Source organism: Mastomys coucha, unplaced genomic scaffold (genome assembly GCF_008632895.1).
Source record: "Mastomys coucha isolate ucsf_1 unplaced genomic scaffold, UCSF_Mcou_1 pScaffold7, whole genome shotgun sequence".
In the NCBI taxonomy this organism is placed as follows: Eukaryota; Metazoa; Chordata; class Mammalia; order Rodentia; family Muridae; genus Mastomys; species Mastomys coucha.
This window is the reverse complement of record NW_022196913.1, coordinates 98904790-98921301: the sequence shown is the minus strand read 5'-3', so window position 1 is coordinate 98921301 and position 16512 is coordinate 98904790. Positions and strand designations below refer to the sequence as shown.

General features: G+C 44.5%; 1 protein-coding gene across 1 annotated transcript in view; it reads right to left on the bottom strand.

Moving 5' to 3' along the window:
* Positions 1–256: 256 nt before the first annotated feature.
* LOC116081584 (alpha-1B-glycoprotein-like) overlaps positions 257–16512 on the bottom strand; it is a 59027-nt gene continuing 42771 nt past the window's right edge. The window contains exons 3-8 of the mRNA XM_031358121.1: positions 4321–4383; positions 3362–3685; positions 2891–3184; positions 2052–2366; positions 1023–1310; positions 257–273 (exon numbers count right to left, since the gene is read on the bottom strand). Coding sequence (XP_031213981.1) covers positions 257–273; positions 1023–1310; positions 2052–2366; positions 2891–3184; positions 3362–3685; positions 4321–4383 — 1301 coding nt within the window. The remainder of the gene's footprint in view (positions 274–1022; positions 1311–2051; positions 2367–2890; positions 3185–3361; positions 3686–4320; positions 4384–16512) is intronic.

Below are 16512 nucleotides of genomic sequence, written 5' to 3'. Positions count from 1 at the left end.
TTTTTTTTTTTCAGGTTTGAAACATGAGTTGGTATTTTAATATCCAATTAAGAGGTGTAAGGGAAAGGAAGGGCCCTCCAAACAAAGGCACTGAAGGAACAGTGGTCACAGAGAGACATGGAGTATTTCTGAGTGCATTGTGGGGACCAGAAGCATCAGGGGATGGATGGGTGAGATATATATGTAAGGGAGGCAGTCTGGTTTTGAGCTGAGGGTCCTGGTTCTGCCTCAGGGATCAACTCTTCAGGCCTCAGTCTCAGGCTCCACTGAGGCCTGAAGGGAAGAAAAGATTGGTTTAGCTCTGAAGATGTTTTTCTGTTTTGTTTTTTTCTAGTTGAGTCATTTCAGATAATGCGTTGATTTGGAGACACCCTGATGCCATCCGTCAGAGCAAAACTGTAAAAAATAAAAACACAGCCAGAACACTTAATGGATTGTTTCTAACCTACTGCTAGTATGGAGACAGACCCTTCCAAGCTAAGATAGGCTTGGTTAGAGGATCAAGCTGGATGTCCACATCTGCTGGAAGGGGAGGAAGTACTTGGGAGCTATGAGACAGCCAGACACAGGAGGGCAAGAGAAGGGGACCTTGAAAGATGTAGGGAAAAGACCAGGCCGTCAGTCTTCTCTCCTTAAAATCCAATCCTGACTTGATCCTCTTTAAAGACACGGGATCCCAGTCCTGAAAGCACATCCTCTCCCACCTTCCCAAGACCCACAAATGGAATACATGCTTTAAACAAACACTTGTTTGACCTTTATTAAGCACAGGGAGTTTGAGGGAAATATATCTTGCAGCAGGAAGAATAGGAGTTCTGCCCGTCTGTCTTCCACTTGTTCTGAGAACAACATTTGGTTCTGTGTCTGCAGCTACATCAGTTTCCTAGACAAAGAAGTAGTTGACTTGACTCAGCAAATTGCCACAGGACCTTTGCATACCAGGCTAGATCACAAGATTAACTGAATGCATAGTCCAGCAAAGACCAAGAGGCAAAACCTAACCACTGTTCTGGAAGCCATACCTTCCACTAGGAGCTCCACGGGGTTGCTGGGCTCTGAGTAGACAGGCTCAGGCCACCAGACGATATAACGGCAGGTATAGTTCCCGGTATGTTGGGGACCCACAAAATGCAGCCCCAGGTCACTGTAGTTGTTCAGTACTCGAAGTACCCTGTGGGGCACAACTTTGCCATCACGTAGCAGCTCCTTGGTGACCCCAGGTACATCAGTCTCACAGCGTAGAACAACATCATAACCAGCAGGCACTTTACCTGTCCATAGAGCCTGGAGCTTTGGTGGTGGAGGTGGCTCTGGAGGTGTGTGAGGGATAGTATTCAGTTGGGGACATTTCCTGTGAGGCCCTATGGTAAGCTTACTCTGGCTCCTTTTGCACTGCACACTAGGAATCTTCCTGGCACCTGGCTACTTGGGTACCCATTTAATGATGTCTGTATCTCTTCTAGATGTCCAACCCCAGCATCACAAGGGCTATGAATCTCCTAGGCTTTGACCTGTTCCAGGGCTTCCCTAGCTCCCCAGAGAGGGGAAGAGACCTTTTAGGAAATTGCTTCTGGCAGAAGCACAGTTCAAAGGTCTGAGGTCAAAATGAAGCCTGGCTGGAGGCTCTGCATAATCTCCGCCTGGATGACTCGGAGATCTTGATGAGGAAATCAGAGGAACAAATAGACCCCAGGAACTCAAGGGCTCTATAAAGTTACAAATTAGCTCAAGCCTGTGGAGACAGTCCCAGGCCAGACTAGGCAGTCATTGATGTAAGTGGGGCTGACACACATGCATCACAGAAAAGTGTACCTGAACACTAAAATCCCGAATCCTAACATTCCTGAACATCCTGCCAGTTTAGGCTCTGAGAAACATACCAGAGTCCCATGCCTTGCCAGGAGGCGCATTCATCAAGGACCACAAAAACCAATACCTCATTAAGGCACAACCCAGAAAGGATGGCCCATCACAGGGTCACAGCGCAGAACCTCTGCCCCCTTATCTAGCACCCCACTGGGCTTCTATCCACGTGGCTATGCTCTGCTCACCATTCACCATCAGAGTCACAAGATCGCTGGGAGCAGATCCTGAGAAGGGTGGTGCCAGATCAGTATAGATGCAGCTGTAGCTGGCAGCGTCTATGGCTGAGAGGTTTTGCAGCTGGAAGACAACTTCATGACCAGAAGACGTCACTGTCTCGAGCAGGCTGCGCTCATCCAAGTCTTCGAGATGCAGGCCAAAGCGTAGGCCAGCCTTAATGCGTAGGCCAGTAGGTGCGGCACATCGAAGCTGCACCGTCGAACCAGGCTCAAAGCTCTGTTTCGCTGATGGCTCTGCAGTGAACAGTGGTGCTGGTAGTGTTTCTGCAGAAGATCAGACACATTGACCCAGGCTGAAGGCATGGCAAGATACCCATGAGTGGTTGGTTCAGCCTGTGCTTTGACTAAATCTTTTGTCTAAAATGATCTCCTAGCTCTCTTTCTCTCTCCCTCTCCCTTTCCCTCTCTCTTCCCCCCTTCCCCCTGTCCCTTTCCCTCCCCCCATCTGCTTCTGAAGGCCAGCAGTACCACCATATTTAATACTATGCCTCAACCTCCTAGCCTTGGCAAACCCTGTGCGGGCATCAAGTCTACACTATTCTTGCTAGGATCCGTGAGAAGTGTTTTCCATTAAGGTCTGTGCCTGACTTCCTTGAGGTGGTACAATTCTTCACAGGTCTCAAGTTTATTGTATTAACTGTCCTTTTTGAAGCTTGGGAAACTGAAACTGACTGGATAATTTGTTCAGGTTTGGAGATTCTGCTTAGGGGTCCCCATCCTGCTCTCTTCTGTGTCCCACCTATGCCCTTCTAGTCTACCCTGACCTGCAGCTCAGCTCTGAGGCTTACCATCACTCAACATTAGCTCTAAGGGTTTACTGTCTTCGGACCAAGCTGTCATGCTGCTTAGACGGTATCGGCAGGTGAAAGGGCTCTGGTCACCCATATCTGACAGTTTCAGATAGAAGCTGACTTGCTCTGGGCTGGAGCTGACCATAGGGACCTTCATCTCACGCTTTCCCTGCCTCAGTTGAAATTCAACATCATCCAGAGGAGCCACACAGAAAAGGGTCATCTGGGCCATCTGGGGTGGCTCCACTATGTAACTTTCTGAAGAAGTCAGCACGGGCGGCAGTGGTGTGACTGCAAGGCAGAGAAGATTCCTGAGTGAGGAGTCTAGGAGACCCTGCTTTATAGGGTACTACTACCCTCTGTCTGGCCCCAAACCTCCAGTGACAGCTCAGGAGCAACTGCCTCATCTTTGGACACTATGCACCAAGTCTTAAGGAGAGTTTTGCATTGCTGGAGTCCAACACTCACCATACTTCTTGATGGTCACAATATCACTGGGCTTAGAGGAGGCACATTCTCTGTGAGTCTGATAGCTGCAACTGTAGTTACCCGGCTGGTGGACTAGAAAAATCGCTCGTTCCTTGTATCTTGCCTGAGTTACATCCAGGAAACCATCAGGTCCAGCTCCCTCCAGAAAACCATCTTTTTCAGCTACCTCCAGGAAATCATCGCCTTCCCGCCTCAGCAGGAAGGTTACGCCCTGCACTCTCCCCTGGCACTGCAGGAACGTGCTCAGGCCAGGTGTGATCCAGGGCACAGGATCAGCAGAAAGCTTGGGCTTGGGCAAGGTATCTGTGTGGTTGGAGGAAGAACAGAATCGGTGAGTGCTTCAGTCTCACTTGAGGAGACTGTGGACTCCAGATTCAGAAGATATAAGGGAGGCAAAGGTAGGGGTGGAGATCAGAGCAAGAGAAAGGGTACTGGCTGTCTCCATCACTCTATAGGACTTATCCATAAGCATCTGGGGACAGCATAAAGCCCCCCCAATTGACAGATGTGCAAACTGAGGCTATGAGATACATGGATGGAGGCGCTGCTATCTTCTTCCCTCCATTGCCCCCTGGCCCCATAAGGGTCCTGCTTTCCTGTCCCTGTCACCTCCACAAGATTGCTCATCTCTGTCCATCTACCAGAGTAGCCATAGCAGTAGTAGAGGCCCCTATTGTTACTTGTAACTGCTCCCAGAGGGAATGGGTATGACGTGGAAGGTATAGCAATATGGCAAGCTCCTGGAACATCCCATTATGAGCAGCTGGAAGGTTTTGGTAGCCTCATGGACCTTACAAGTCAGTGTCAGACTTGTCAAGGGTTCTAGCAGGATTAAAGGTCTGCCCATAGCATAGGTTTACTGGTAGTATCTGGAGTGCAAAGGAGCCAAGGTTAGCTTGCTGCTGTCACGAAAGGGGATACCCATAACATATGCTCACTGTTTTTCATGGCATCCCTGAATGTACAGGTGGCTTCATCAGTTGCTGAGCCCAGAGTGAAACCTGTAGAGACAGAGAGTGTGAGTCTCCACTCATACCACACCTGCCCCAGAGGTTCTAGGAACCAGGACATCTTACCCCAGAGCAGCAGTACAGTAGCCAGAGGAGACATGGTGGGTCCTCAGTCCAGCAAGAGTGTCTGTAGGGAGCATCTGCTGTGGCAAATCAGTCTGGGGCACTGACCTTGTACTTTGTTTAACCTTCCTGGAAGGCAGGGGCAGAGAGACAGCTGCTTGGCATGGGGTTGAGTATTCAGCAATAATGCTAATCAATAATAATGCGTAATTATCAAGCCAAACTGATAATAACAGTAAAATCCTTTTACTCAAATTAAACAAATGCAACAAAAGAGTATTTAGACTACACAAGAAGGTCATATTTTCTTAATAGTAAAGAGCGCTTTATTCTAGGCCAGCTTGGGCTACATAGTGAGCCAGATCTTATTTTTGAAAAACAAACAAACAAACAAACAAACTGATAAACAAAGACAGAAATCAAACCCAGGGATACACACAGACATTTTGGTGTCCTGAAATTACACCCTACCATTTAAATTATTGTATATGTGTTTAGGGTACACAGCCTTTTTTTTTTCCTTCTCACATTCTTGAGGTTCCTCGAATATGAATTTCTTTCTCTTTGGAAATACTTGGTAAGGGGATGTCTTTCATTTTTCCAATGTCCCCCTGTCTTTCCAAGAGAGAAAGAATACTTTATCTCAGGGATGACGTGGAAGTCGGAATTCCATAATTTTCCAAACTGTTGAAAAACTAGAACCTATACAATTGACAAAGATTGAGAGCCAAATAAGTTAAAATTCATAAAATAAACAGTAATTCTCAAAACCTTTTGACTTTTTTTGCACAAGCCTTGTCATGTGTGTATGTGTGAGCTCTTGTGTGTGTGTGTGTGTGTGTGTGTGTGTGTGTGTGTGTGTGTGTGTTGGGGCACAAATGTAGAATATTTATTGTGGTTCTTTGTCAATACTTTAAAACTTCTGTATAGGTTGGTGTCTATTAACTACAAACTTCAAAGGCCACTTCTCCTGGAACATGTTTTCTCAAGGGAGCCCATGGCTTCTCTGGGCCTTCTTAGGGCCCTCCCTTAGAGGGCTGGTTCTTAGAGGAGTTCACCCTGCAGCAGAATGAGGAATAAGGCCTTGCCTTGCGTGCTGGCTACAAAGAAGCCTGTCCTGACAAGAGGCAGGTGTGAGCATGTGCCAGAACTGAGATGTAGCCCTCAGTGGGTATACTCAGTCACTGACTCATGAGGACCCTCTCACCCAAAGAACGAATCCTCCTTTGTTACTTTGGAAGGTTCCAGAGAGGCTGGCTGTTCTTGCTGCTCTGTAGACTTCACTAGGAGGCAAGATGGAGTAAGCACTTGGGAAGAGACTCCTGTAAGGCCTAACACTTGTCAGTGGACCCTTATGGTTCTCCAGCAAGGCCTCCTCCATAAGGAACTGACAGTGTGTCTCCTAGCTGGCCATGCCTTCCTATTCCCACGTGTCCTCAACTGAGAGGACGGTGACAAAAAGGCTGGCATTGCCACTCTAAGACGCTGCAGCCTGCATGGGCACCTGATGAGGGCTTAATTCTACACTCCTGCTCCTTCCAGAAATCTCTTGTTAAATCAGTATGCTTCTTCACAATGATGATATATAGGTCAGACTTGGCATTGGCTTGACTCACCCCCATTGAAGTGGATTTTACTAAGCTGGTGTTCAAACCTACTGCCTCAAACCAGTACTGAAGCTTCTGTATTTTGAGATGTTTCTTTCTGATTATTTGTGTCCTTTTTATTATTTTAAAGTTATTCATTTCTTCATCTCTGGCTTCTAATGCCTCTCCTCAGATTCTCTGTCCATTCTCTAGAACTATCAGGTATGAAACACACCATACTTATGTTAAATCTCATGAGGACCACAGTATTTCCAAGATTTACCCATAGAAGAACAATAAAAATTGAAATGAAAGAAAATAATGAGCTTTTTCTGCACAGTGTGCATTTCGCTTCCTGTTTTACAGAGATAAAATGCTATGTACAGGAGCCAGACCTGAAATCCTGATAACTATATAATAACATAAATTTCCTATCACAGTATATCAGTTTTTCTTCTGAGTCTTAGTTTTCCTCAGAGTTCTACAAGTCTCAACTATGGAATCCAGAGGTTGGTATGGTTCTGCTTTGTCTTTGTCTTTTCTTGGTTTCTGAGGGATGTTGGGAAGCCTCAGCAGTGCTTAGCTTGTATGTGCATTACCTTGCACATACAAGCTAAGCTTAGGTTCCACTTAGACACTGGCTTAGGTTCCACTTGAACCCACTATTGAAGGCATCTGTAGAGATACTACCTCTCTTGAAGGTCACAGTCACAGCTATAAGGATTAGGAGTAGGACACATGGAGAGAACAGGACAGTGCGCAAGAGCTGTCTAGGATGAAGAGGCTGGAGCTGATCAGAAGACAAGAATGGACCTGATGCTAATGTTTGCTTGGGTCACAGATGCTAGAACAGCTGCTCTAAATCCTAGTGTGTGCCTTCCGATGTCTTTTCTCTGCATGTGAGAAATTTCAGCAAAGAATGATACCTGGGTTGGGGCTCGCCAGGGAGCTGGACACTTAACACAAAGTATAGTCCTGGGGAGTCCTCCAGTTTACTTCAAAAGTTCTACTTTTCAGCACTCAGAAGGCAGAGACAGATGGATCTCTGAGAGCTGGGGGCCTGCCACAGAAAGTTCTGACCAGCCAGCAAGAACTTTAGAGTGAAATTCTTTCTCAATTATGGATGCAAGAAAGAGGACTTTTAGACCTTTATCCAGCTCTGAAATTTGGACCTGACTCACCCCCATGCTGTCCATTTGTCAAGCAACACTTTCTTTCATGTTCTCTTTTTTTCCCATCCAAGATGATGTCTATATAGCAACAATTTCCAGAGTCTGAGTTATGGCCCTGTAGTTCTGTTTGGGAATCCCACCAATAGCCTCTAAACACAATATTAATGCCTAAGGCAAAGAGAAGCCTTGCTTGGATCATCTATCCTTCAAAGCACTTATGTGTAGTCATTCACTTAAGTCTGTCAAAGACCCCTTGGAAGAAATGCAATTAACCTCACCATTTTTCATTAAGATGAGCCAGTACTACACAAAGTCAAATGTGGTTCTGCTGGGCCCAAAGTCAGTATAACCATTTCAGTCTCTGCCCATACATGTCCTGCTTCTAGTGGAAGTCCTGTGGGAACAGAAAACCTGTGGATTGGCAAAAGAAACAGTGATGATCCCAAATACTCAGTTTATTATCTGCACCATGGACCCTATGTTAGCAGAAGACACAGTTGTCTACAGTCCCTAGGATCTTACTCCTGGTGTGAAAGTTCTACTTTCAGCACTCAGAAGGCAGAGACAGAAGGATCTCTGAGAGCTGGGGGCCTGCCACAGAAAGTTCTGACCAGCCAGCAAGAACTTTAGAGTGACCCTACTTAACTGGGTGTGTTCTGGGTTGAGTCCATCCTTGGCACAAGACAAATACAATGTTTCCTCATGCTCTCTAGTTTCTTCCTTCCTGCTTTGTAGGTTTAACCTTCAAACACTTTTCAGAATTTTTGACAACTCAGTCTTTTTTTTTTTCTTCCCTTAAATCACACACATAGCCTCTGAATCATAAATGAAATAGAATTCCCTTTTGAACCACACTTGTCAAGACCAAGCACCTGAGCATTCTTGCAGGCATGTATTGCAGGAGAGTCCATGCTTTGGCAGGGCACCTCTTATCCCCCTGTACTGAGAAATGAGTTGGTGACTTCATCTGCAAAGCAAAGCATAGAGGGAAGTCCATGGTTAAGAGATAACAGCCACTTCCAACATGCTTGGTGGTTAACAGACCAGTTCCTTGTGATGCTTTCTATTTCTAATGTCTCTTGCCGTATATCCCTTTCTTTACCATCTACACACATGGACTCAAATCCTTGTTACGTATACATGAGGCAGTTCTGATACCCTGCCTCAAACTCCAGACACCCTTTTAAAGGCCAGTACATACCTGTTCTCTAGCTCACAACCCTCCCTTCCCACCATCTCTTAATTTCCACCTTTGTTTACATTTTCTGAAGTACACCATTATGAGAATGTTTAGAATGCAGATTTAAGAAATATCAAGGGGGCACACATCCAGGCATCCCTGTTGCATAGGTACAGCATAAACTATTACTCTCCCTAAATTTCCTTCTTCATTCTCAGGCACAGGAAATGTTATAGCCTTATTATACTTATTTATTATATCCAGCTTAATTTTACTTACCAAGAACTGTTTTTTTTTTTTCTATAGCCATTTTCTTCTATTTTTTTCTTTTCTCTAGTTCCAGAGGCACACATAGAGGATTCAGTCCTCTTTTCTGGAAAACACAAGTGGAATTTTTTTAGAAAACATGCTAATGTTTTTTGTTTTTGTTTTTTTTTTTTTGGTGTGTGTGTGAAAACCATTTTCTTTAAATTTCTCCTCTTAGATCATGGTTTAAAGTGTATCTTTCAGGTTTAACCCAAGGCTTTTCCTAAATTTATTAGTCACTTACATAGCCTGACTGTTGACTTATCAGCATTGGGAATTGATTGTAGGGACTGGAGCACGCTAGGAATATCTTCTGCCACTGAGATATATCCCCTCCCAGGCAAGCCTGGAATTGCCTCTCTTTCTGCTTCACCCTCCCAAGAGACTGGGATCCAGATTGTGCCATAAGATCTGGCTATACTCACTTTTAGAAAGGCCGACACCTAGGGAAAAATGCTTAAGTTCCCTCCCATAGGTCTCTTTACTTCAAATACCCGCTGGGAGAAGCAGAAAGTGGTAGGGAAAAAAAATGCATCATTTTCTATTGCCCAGAGCAAACCCTAGAAGCTGTAGGGATCCCTATTGTTGTCCTACTTCAGACAAAGCATAAGAGGCATGATTGCAGTGGGTCACAAGGTGCTGGCCCTCTGAGTGCACATTTCCCTCCTGTCCCTCCACACTAGAGCAATGCTGAGCCGGGTGACTGTCCTGATGCGAGGATCTGTCCAAACCCTTACCAAACACTGACAACAGATAAGGGGAGAGCACAAAAGTCCGGCCAGAAACATTCAGGATAAGTTTGCCCACATAACGTTGGCAACTGTTTGGAACATCTGCCTCTAAACTGACACTGGCAACCCACCCCCAACAGCCATTGGCATCAGCCTTTCTGTGAGGCCTGTTGGGTAATTTTTGCTTCCTTTCTGCTACTCTGCCTACTCCACCTGCAGTAGATTCTCCTTTTTTTTACAAGCTGGTCATTTTGCTAGAGGAGTCTGACTCCTCTATCACCATCTTCCAGGCTCAGCAGCTTTTAAGATCCCCAGCAAGAGCTTACTGAGGACAAGGTCTTGGGGGACCATGGCAGGCTAACTCACCTTAATACAGGTCTTGAGGGGAGTCAGGCTACCTCCACTCTTCCTAAAACTTACTTTCTGTTTCCATTAAAGTGGTCCATGAACAGGACTTAGAGTCAGATAAGCCCAAGGCTTATTCAAACAAATCAAGAGGTTGGGTTTTGTACCCTTCTATTTATAAGGTCCCGGAAACAGCCATTAAAAATCTGGTAGCCCTTTTCTCTTAATGTATCCTCTCCATATCTCTGAGCATTATTTTTTAAGTTGCATATTTTATTTGTTTTCCATTAACTATAGGAACCAAAGGGTGAGTTCAATTTCCTGCTCAAACTGTCACCACAGACATGTAAAACACTGTTTTCCCTTGTTTCTGCTCTCCTATTTATCTAATTACAGTAAGCGTTTTAGAGCTTAATTAATCAAAACATGCTAATTTATATTTGCATATTTATATATTCAAATGACCAGATGTAAATATATACAGTAATGTGTCCCTTCATGGGGATACATTCCGAGAAAGGCATCATTAGAGAGTTACGTAGTGCAGAGCTCCAGAAGGCCTGCTTGATGGTATAGCCTATACTACACTCAGGTTACATGGCTGGGAGTATGCCTTCTAGGCTACAAACCAGTGTAGCACACTACTGAGCTGAATATTTTTGACAACTCTAACCTGATGCAAATGACATTTATGTATGACCACAGATCTAAACATGGGGAAATGGCAGGAATAAGAATGAATTATGGGAATTTTCCAGGTTCATTGGAACTTTTTTGGAGTACTGTCCTATATGTGGGATGTTATGCATTTAACTATCAGTGTAGCTCATGGCAGAATGTATAAACTATTGAGGACATCTTTGTTCTACATTTTTTTCCTGCACAGATGTTTACTTTTGCTTGAAGTTAAAAAGTGCCTTTCCTTGTTTGTTTCTTTTGTTACATGTCTTGGTAGGCAATTCTAAGTCTGTCTTTTCCTCTCATTTTATCTGAGACATGAAAGGGTCTTTCAACTTTATTTTAGTGAAGAAGACTGTCTCTGTTTATGAGCTGTGGGGACACAGGCATTACAGGGACACAGGCATCAGGGTTCCCTTCACCATCCTTCTAAGGTGACACTTTTTTTTATAATGGTAATCTTGTACAAACTCGAATCTGTGTGTGTCCGTGTTTATGTGTGTGTGTAATACCTAATAAATTACTAACAGATTTTTTTTTAACACTCAAAGCACCCAAATAAAAATAAATAAATAAATTAGCACAAATTTCCTGGAAGAAAATAAGAGCAATTTCTCTGCAGAGGGTCCAGGGTCAAAAAGCATCATGCATCCATCCTACCTTAGGAAGAGATTCTAACTAGGAATCATATCTTGTGTACTGCTGAGAGCAGCGGTCTAATGCTCTATCCAGTGTATAAGACTAAGTCAGGATTGGTGCATGGCCTTTATTTTGCTGTGGTATCACAGATACCATACATAGGATGGTTCATAAATGTCAGTGACTTGTCTCTGTGTAGTCCACTGTAGGCATCTTGCATTCTGCAAACATTTAATGTTAGAAAATATTTATTATTATTTTTCTGTGAATGGGTATTCTATCCACATATATGTCTGGGCACCTTGCATACATATTACCCATGGAAACCACAGAACTGAAGTTAGGGACAGTTGTGAGCCACCACGCTGGTGCTGGGAAATAAACTTGGCTTCTAAGAAAAACAACCAACCAGTGCTCTTAACCATTTGACGTATCGCTCCAGTCCTGAAGTTTCAAATTTTCATTTTATATTTTTCTTTTATTATTTTTCTATTTTCTTGTTCTAGAATTGATGATGTCACTGGTATTTTGTATCTCAAGAACTCAGGCTCAAAAATTATTTTCTTCTTTATTTTCCTGTTTCGTTTTGTTTGGATTATTTTGTATTTGTTTTTACTGTTTTTCCCCACATACATTCCCTACTGTTTTCACCTTTAAAACCTTTAAATATTTTTATACTCATCTTACCAGTTGCATCCTTTTAAATTCCAGGAGATTTTAATGGTTCTAGAATATGTTTTTGCTTCATGCTTGGCTGGTGGGTACTGTATCTTTTCTTGATAGGAATATTTCACACAGCCTTATCATTTTGCATTTAACTGCCAAAGTTAAAGACTTCCCTAAGTTGTTGAACTATACCTGGATGTCTCATATTAAATGGGGTGAGTCCCAGACACACATTAAGAGGGTCACCCTATGAAGCTGACAGGAAGCTTGAGTGTGTCCCCTAGACTCCTCAGCTGTGGATTTCACGGTAGAATGTTCTGTCTGGTTTTATCTTTAGGAAACTCCTATTGTATTTAGCTCTTCATTGGGTGGGACTTTTGTAGTTTCTCTAGAAGAAAACACCAAATCAAAACTAGGGATAAGACATTCCTTAGACAGCAATACTTTGATAGAAAGAAGGAGTCAGAGACTGCTGCAGCCACATGAAACCATCATGCAAGCTACCCTGGCAGAATATGAAGGGAGCTTTGTTCATCACTGCCCAGTGTCCCCTTTTGGGCTGGAACCCAGCTTGGACAGTGACTAGCCAATGATACATGTGTGACGTCTCAGAGAGAGGGTGACCTTGGGCAACTGGACTTTCTATAGCAAAGCCAGAAAACTAAAGGACCTGAGGCACAGCTATACAAGTGCAAAGACAGGTGTTCCACGAAGGGAGATCCAGGTGAGGACTCACTGTGTACTACGGAACCAGTTAGAGTCTCCAAGTCTCTTTCCTTCCTGCTTTCTGAGGATGTAACATTGTTCTAAGATTTAGATAGGAAGGAGACTGCCTCAAAACAGTCACCAGGCATTCCCATTATATAATCGTTCAGGGGATGGATGTCTCATATTTATCTGTGTCTCCTATTACACTAGGGCCACAAAACTTTAATTGGCCCCCTTGGAAGGATGAACCATCCAGGTGTAATTCATTCCTAAATAAAGGTGGAGTATAAGGGAATGAGCCTGCTTTTGTTTTGTTTTGTTTTCTCCTGTTTTGTTAGTCTGTGAGTTTTCCCATTTCTAGAAGGGCCACTAATATCTACTGTCTGGGGACACGCACAGCATCAATCAACCTACCTGCCCAGCTCTTCCACAGCTCAGCATCCTTTAGTTACCCTTCCCCATCAGTCATCCATCTGCTTTGTAGTTTCTAACATGTTGCTACATTTATGTCCTCTCAGTCTCTTGGTCCTTGAATGCATATATTTAAAACATCCCCTTTCTTCTCTTTTTACTGTTTGGGTCACTGAACAGATATAGAAATATATATTATCAGCCGGGCGGTGGTGGCGCACGCCTTTAATCCCAGCACTTGGGAGGCAGAGGTAGGTGGATTTCTGAGTTCAAGGCCAGCCTGGTCTACAAAGTGAGTTCCAGGACAGCCAGGGCTACTCAGAGAAACCCTGTCTCGAAAAACCAAAAAAAAAAAAAAAAAAGAAATATATATTATCATCTTTAGCTTGACTTTGTGTTAAAAGAGACATGGCCAGTAATTTTTTCCCCCCTAGTAACTGGACAAACTCATTGATACAAATTAGAGAAGCCACAGAGAACTGTGGAAACAGCAAGGGTTTGTAGAGTGGCCCTTTGAGCTGATCCGTGAGACCTTTATTCATCTGGGCCTCATGTGATTGTCCAATGGGGAGCAGAGCAGCAGGTTATAGGGCATCAAATAGGTCAGTTCTTTAGTTTGTAGTCAATAGTTACTAAATTTAATTCTTTGTTCCTTTGAAGCCTTAGATGAATGTAACTTAGAATTAAAATACGGCAAGTTCAAGTAAAACACTTGAAATTAGGTAGTAGGCATGTGTGCTTTTTGTCTCTAATTGTGGCTCAAAGAGCCTTTTCATCTTTATGTATAGGAGGATCAGGTCAGATTTCCAAATGATTCTGAAGCCAAAGGTGGCTGGAATCTCTGGCTCGCTCAAAGCATCTTTGGTTGACTGACAACACTTGGCTTTTCTGGAATTTCATCCTTTTGTTTTGTTTTGTCTTGGATTTGATTTTCAGTTTCACGGTCATAGCCCATTTGGCTCTTCCCCTCATTTTTGTTCGGGTATCAGGCTTGTAAGAGAAGCCATGCATAGAAACCCTGGGAACATTCCTTCTGGAATCAACAGTGACTGCAAGAAATGAAAAACTAATCACAGTTGGGCGACCTGGTGTGCACTGCCTGTTTGTGACTCCACATGTAAGTCTGAGAGTGAGGCATTCCTTGGGCTATTCAGGGTTAGCTTTCCAGGGAAGTCGTGCCATAAGCCTGCTTGACTTTCTGGCCTCATTTTCATGCACTATTGCTTTTACTTATTTATTGTTATTTTTCTTATTTTTTATTGCTTGTTTATTTTTTTAAACTACAGATTTTATTCCTCTCCTGGTCCACCCCCATACCACATTCCATACCTCCTCCCTGACCCTCTATCTTTACGAGGTTGTCCCCCAACTCCCACCCCACCAGATCTTTAAACTCCCTGAGCCCTCCAGTTTCTTGAGGGGTAGGTGCATCTTCTCTGATTAAACTCAGACCCTGCAGTCCTCAGACCCTGCAGTCTATGTGTTGGAGGCCTCATAGCAGCTGTTGTATGCTGCCTGGTTGGTGTTCCAGTATCTGTGAGATCTCAGGGGTCCAGGTTTATTGAGATTGCTGGTCCTCTTACAAGGTTGCCCTCCTCCTCAGCTTCTTCCAGCCTTCCCTAATTCAACAACAGGGGTCAGTTGCTTCTGTTCATTGGTTAGGTGCAAATATCTGCCTCTGACTCTTTCAGCTGCTTGTTGGGTCCTTCACAGGGCAGTGATGTTAGGTCCCTTTTTGTGAGTGCTTCATAGTCTCACTAATAGGGTCAAGTCGTGAGACTTCCCCTTGAGCTGGTCCCTACTTTAGACCTGTTGCTGGTGATAAGTTTGGCTCGCGGCGGCGCGTCCACAGACACCAGATACAAGCAGCTCTGTGTTTTTGGAAGTTTAATTGGGGGGGGGTGAGGACCGCGGCGCGTGAAGGGAGAGAGAGAGGAGGGAGGGGAGAGAGAGAGAGATGGGGGAAAGTACCCATATATTTATATGTGTAGTGACGTAGTAATGTAGGTAAAGGTGGGAGCTGAACCCAATGAATTCTGGGAATATGGTCGCCGTTGCCCTGGTGACAGGTCTGTGGACCCGCCCACATATCTGTCGCAGGCAGGTTCTGGATGCTAACAGCTGGACCTTCTTTTCCTCAGGCTCCTCTCCATTTCCATCCGTGCAGTTCTTTCAGACAGGAACAACTATGGGTCAGAGTTTTGATTGTGGGATGGCAACCCTATCCCTCACTTGATGCCCTGTCTTTCTGCTGGAAGTGGGCTCTACAAGTTCCCTCCCTCCATTGTAGGACATTTTATCTAATGCCCCTCTCTTTGAGTCTTGCGAGTCTTTCACACCCCAGGTCTCTGGTATCCATTCTTCTGTGGTGGGACATCTGAGTTATTTCCAGCTTCTGGCTCTTCTTTTTAAATTATCTTTAATCTTTTTTTTTCAAAGTCTAGTTGTTATCCACATCCCAGTCTGCCCTCCAACAGTTTCTCATCCCAGTCCTCCTCCCCCATCTGCAAGAGAATGTCCCCACCTTCCCTCACCCCTCAAGTCTTTTAAGAATTAAGTACATCTCTCACTGAGGCCAAACCCAGTGTTGGGGGCCTCCTATCAGCTACTTCATGCTGCCTATTTGGTGGCTCATTGTCTGAGTGATCTTGGGGGTCCATGTTGTCAAGACTGATGGTCTTCCTATGAGGTCGTCTACCTCCCTAGCTTCTTCCAGCCTTTTCCTAATTCAACCACAGGGACCCCTGGTTTCTGTCCATTGGTTGGGTATAAGTTTCTGTATCTGACTTGTTCAGTGCTTGTTGGGTCTCTTGGAGGGCAGCCATTCCAGGCTCCTGTCTGTAAGCACACCATAGCATCAGTAATAATGTCAGGACTTGGAGCCTCCCCTTGAGCTGGATCCCAATTTGGACCTGTCACTGGACATCCTTTCCCTCAGTCTCATCTCCATTTTTGTCCGTGCAGTTCTTTTAGACAGGAACAATTCTGGGTCAGAGTTTTGACTGACAACTCCATCCCTCCACTTGATGCCTTGTCTTTCCACTGGAGGTGGACTTTACAAATTCCCTCTTCCCACTGCTGGGCATCTCATTTAAGGTCCCTCCCTTTTAGTCCTGAGCATCTCTCACCTCCCAGGTCTCTGGTACATTCTAGAGGGTCCCTCTACCTCCCACCTCCTAAGGTTGCCTGTTTCCATTCTTTCTGTTGGCCCTGAGGGCTTCACTGGTGTCCCTCACCTCCAATATCTTTTCATCTTTCTCTCTCCCCCTCCCTGTGCCCTCTCCCACCCAGGGTCCTCTCCCCTCCCTGTGATTGCTTTCTTCTCCCACCTAAGTGGAACCCAGGCATGCTCACCTGGGCCCTTAGGCTTGTTTACACTGAATCTTATAGAAGAGAAAGTGGGGAAAAGCCTCAACTTCATTGGCACAGGTATGGGGAAATGGGGAAGATTTCCTAAACAGATCTCCAATGGCTCAGGCTCTAAAATCAACTATTGACAAATGGGATCTCACAAAACTGAAAAGCTTCTGTAATGCAAAGGACATAGTCAATAGGACAAATTGGCAACCTACAGATGGGGAAAAAAATCTTCACTAACTATTGCCCCCCTCCCTCTGCCTGAGCTCCCTCGACAG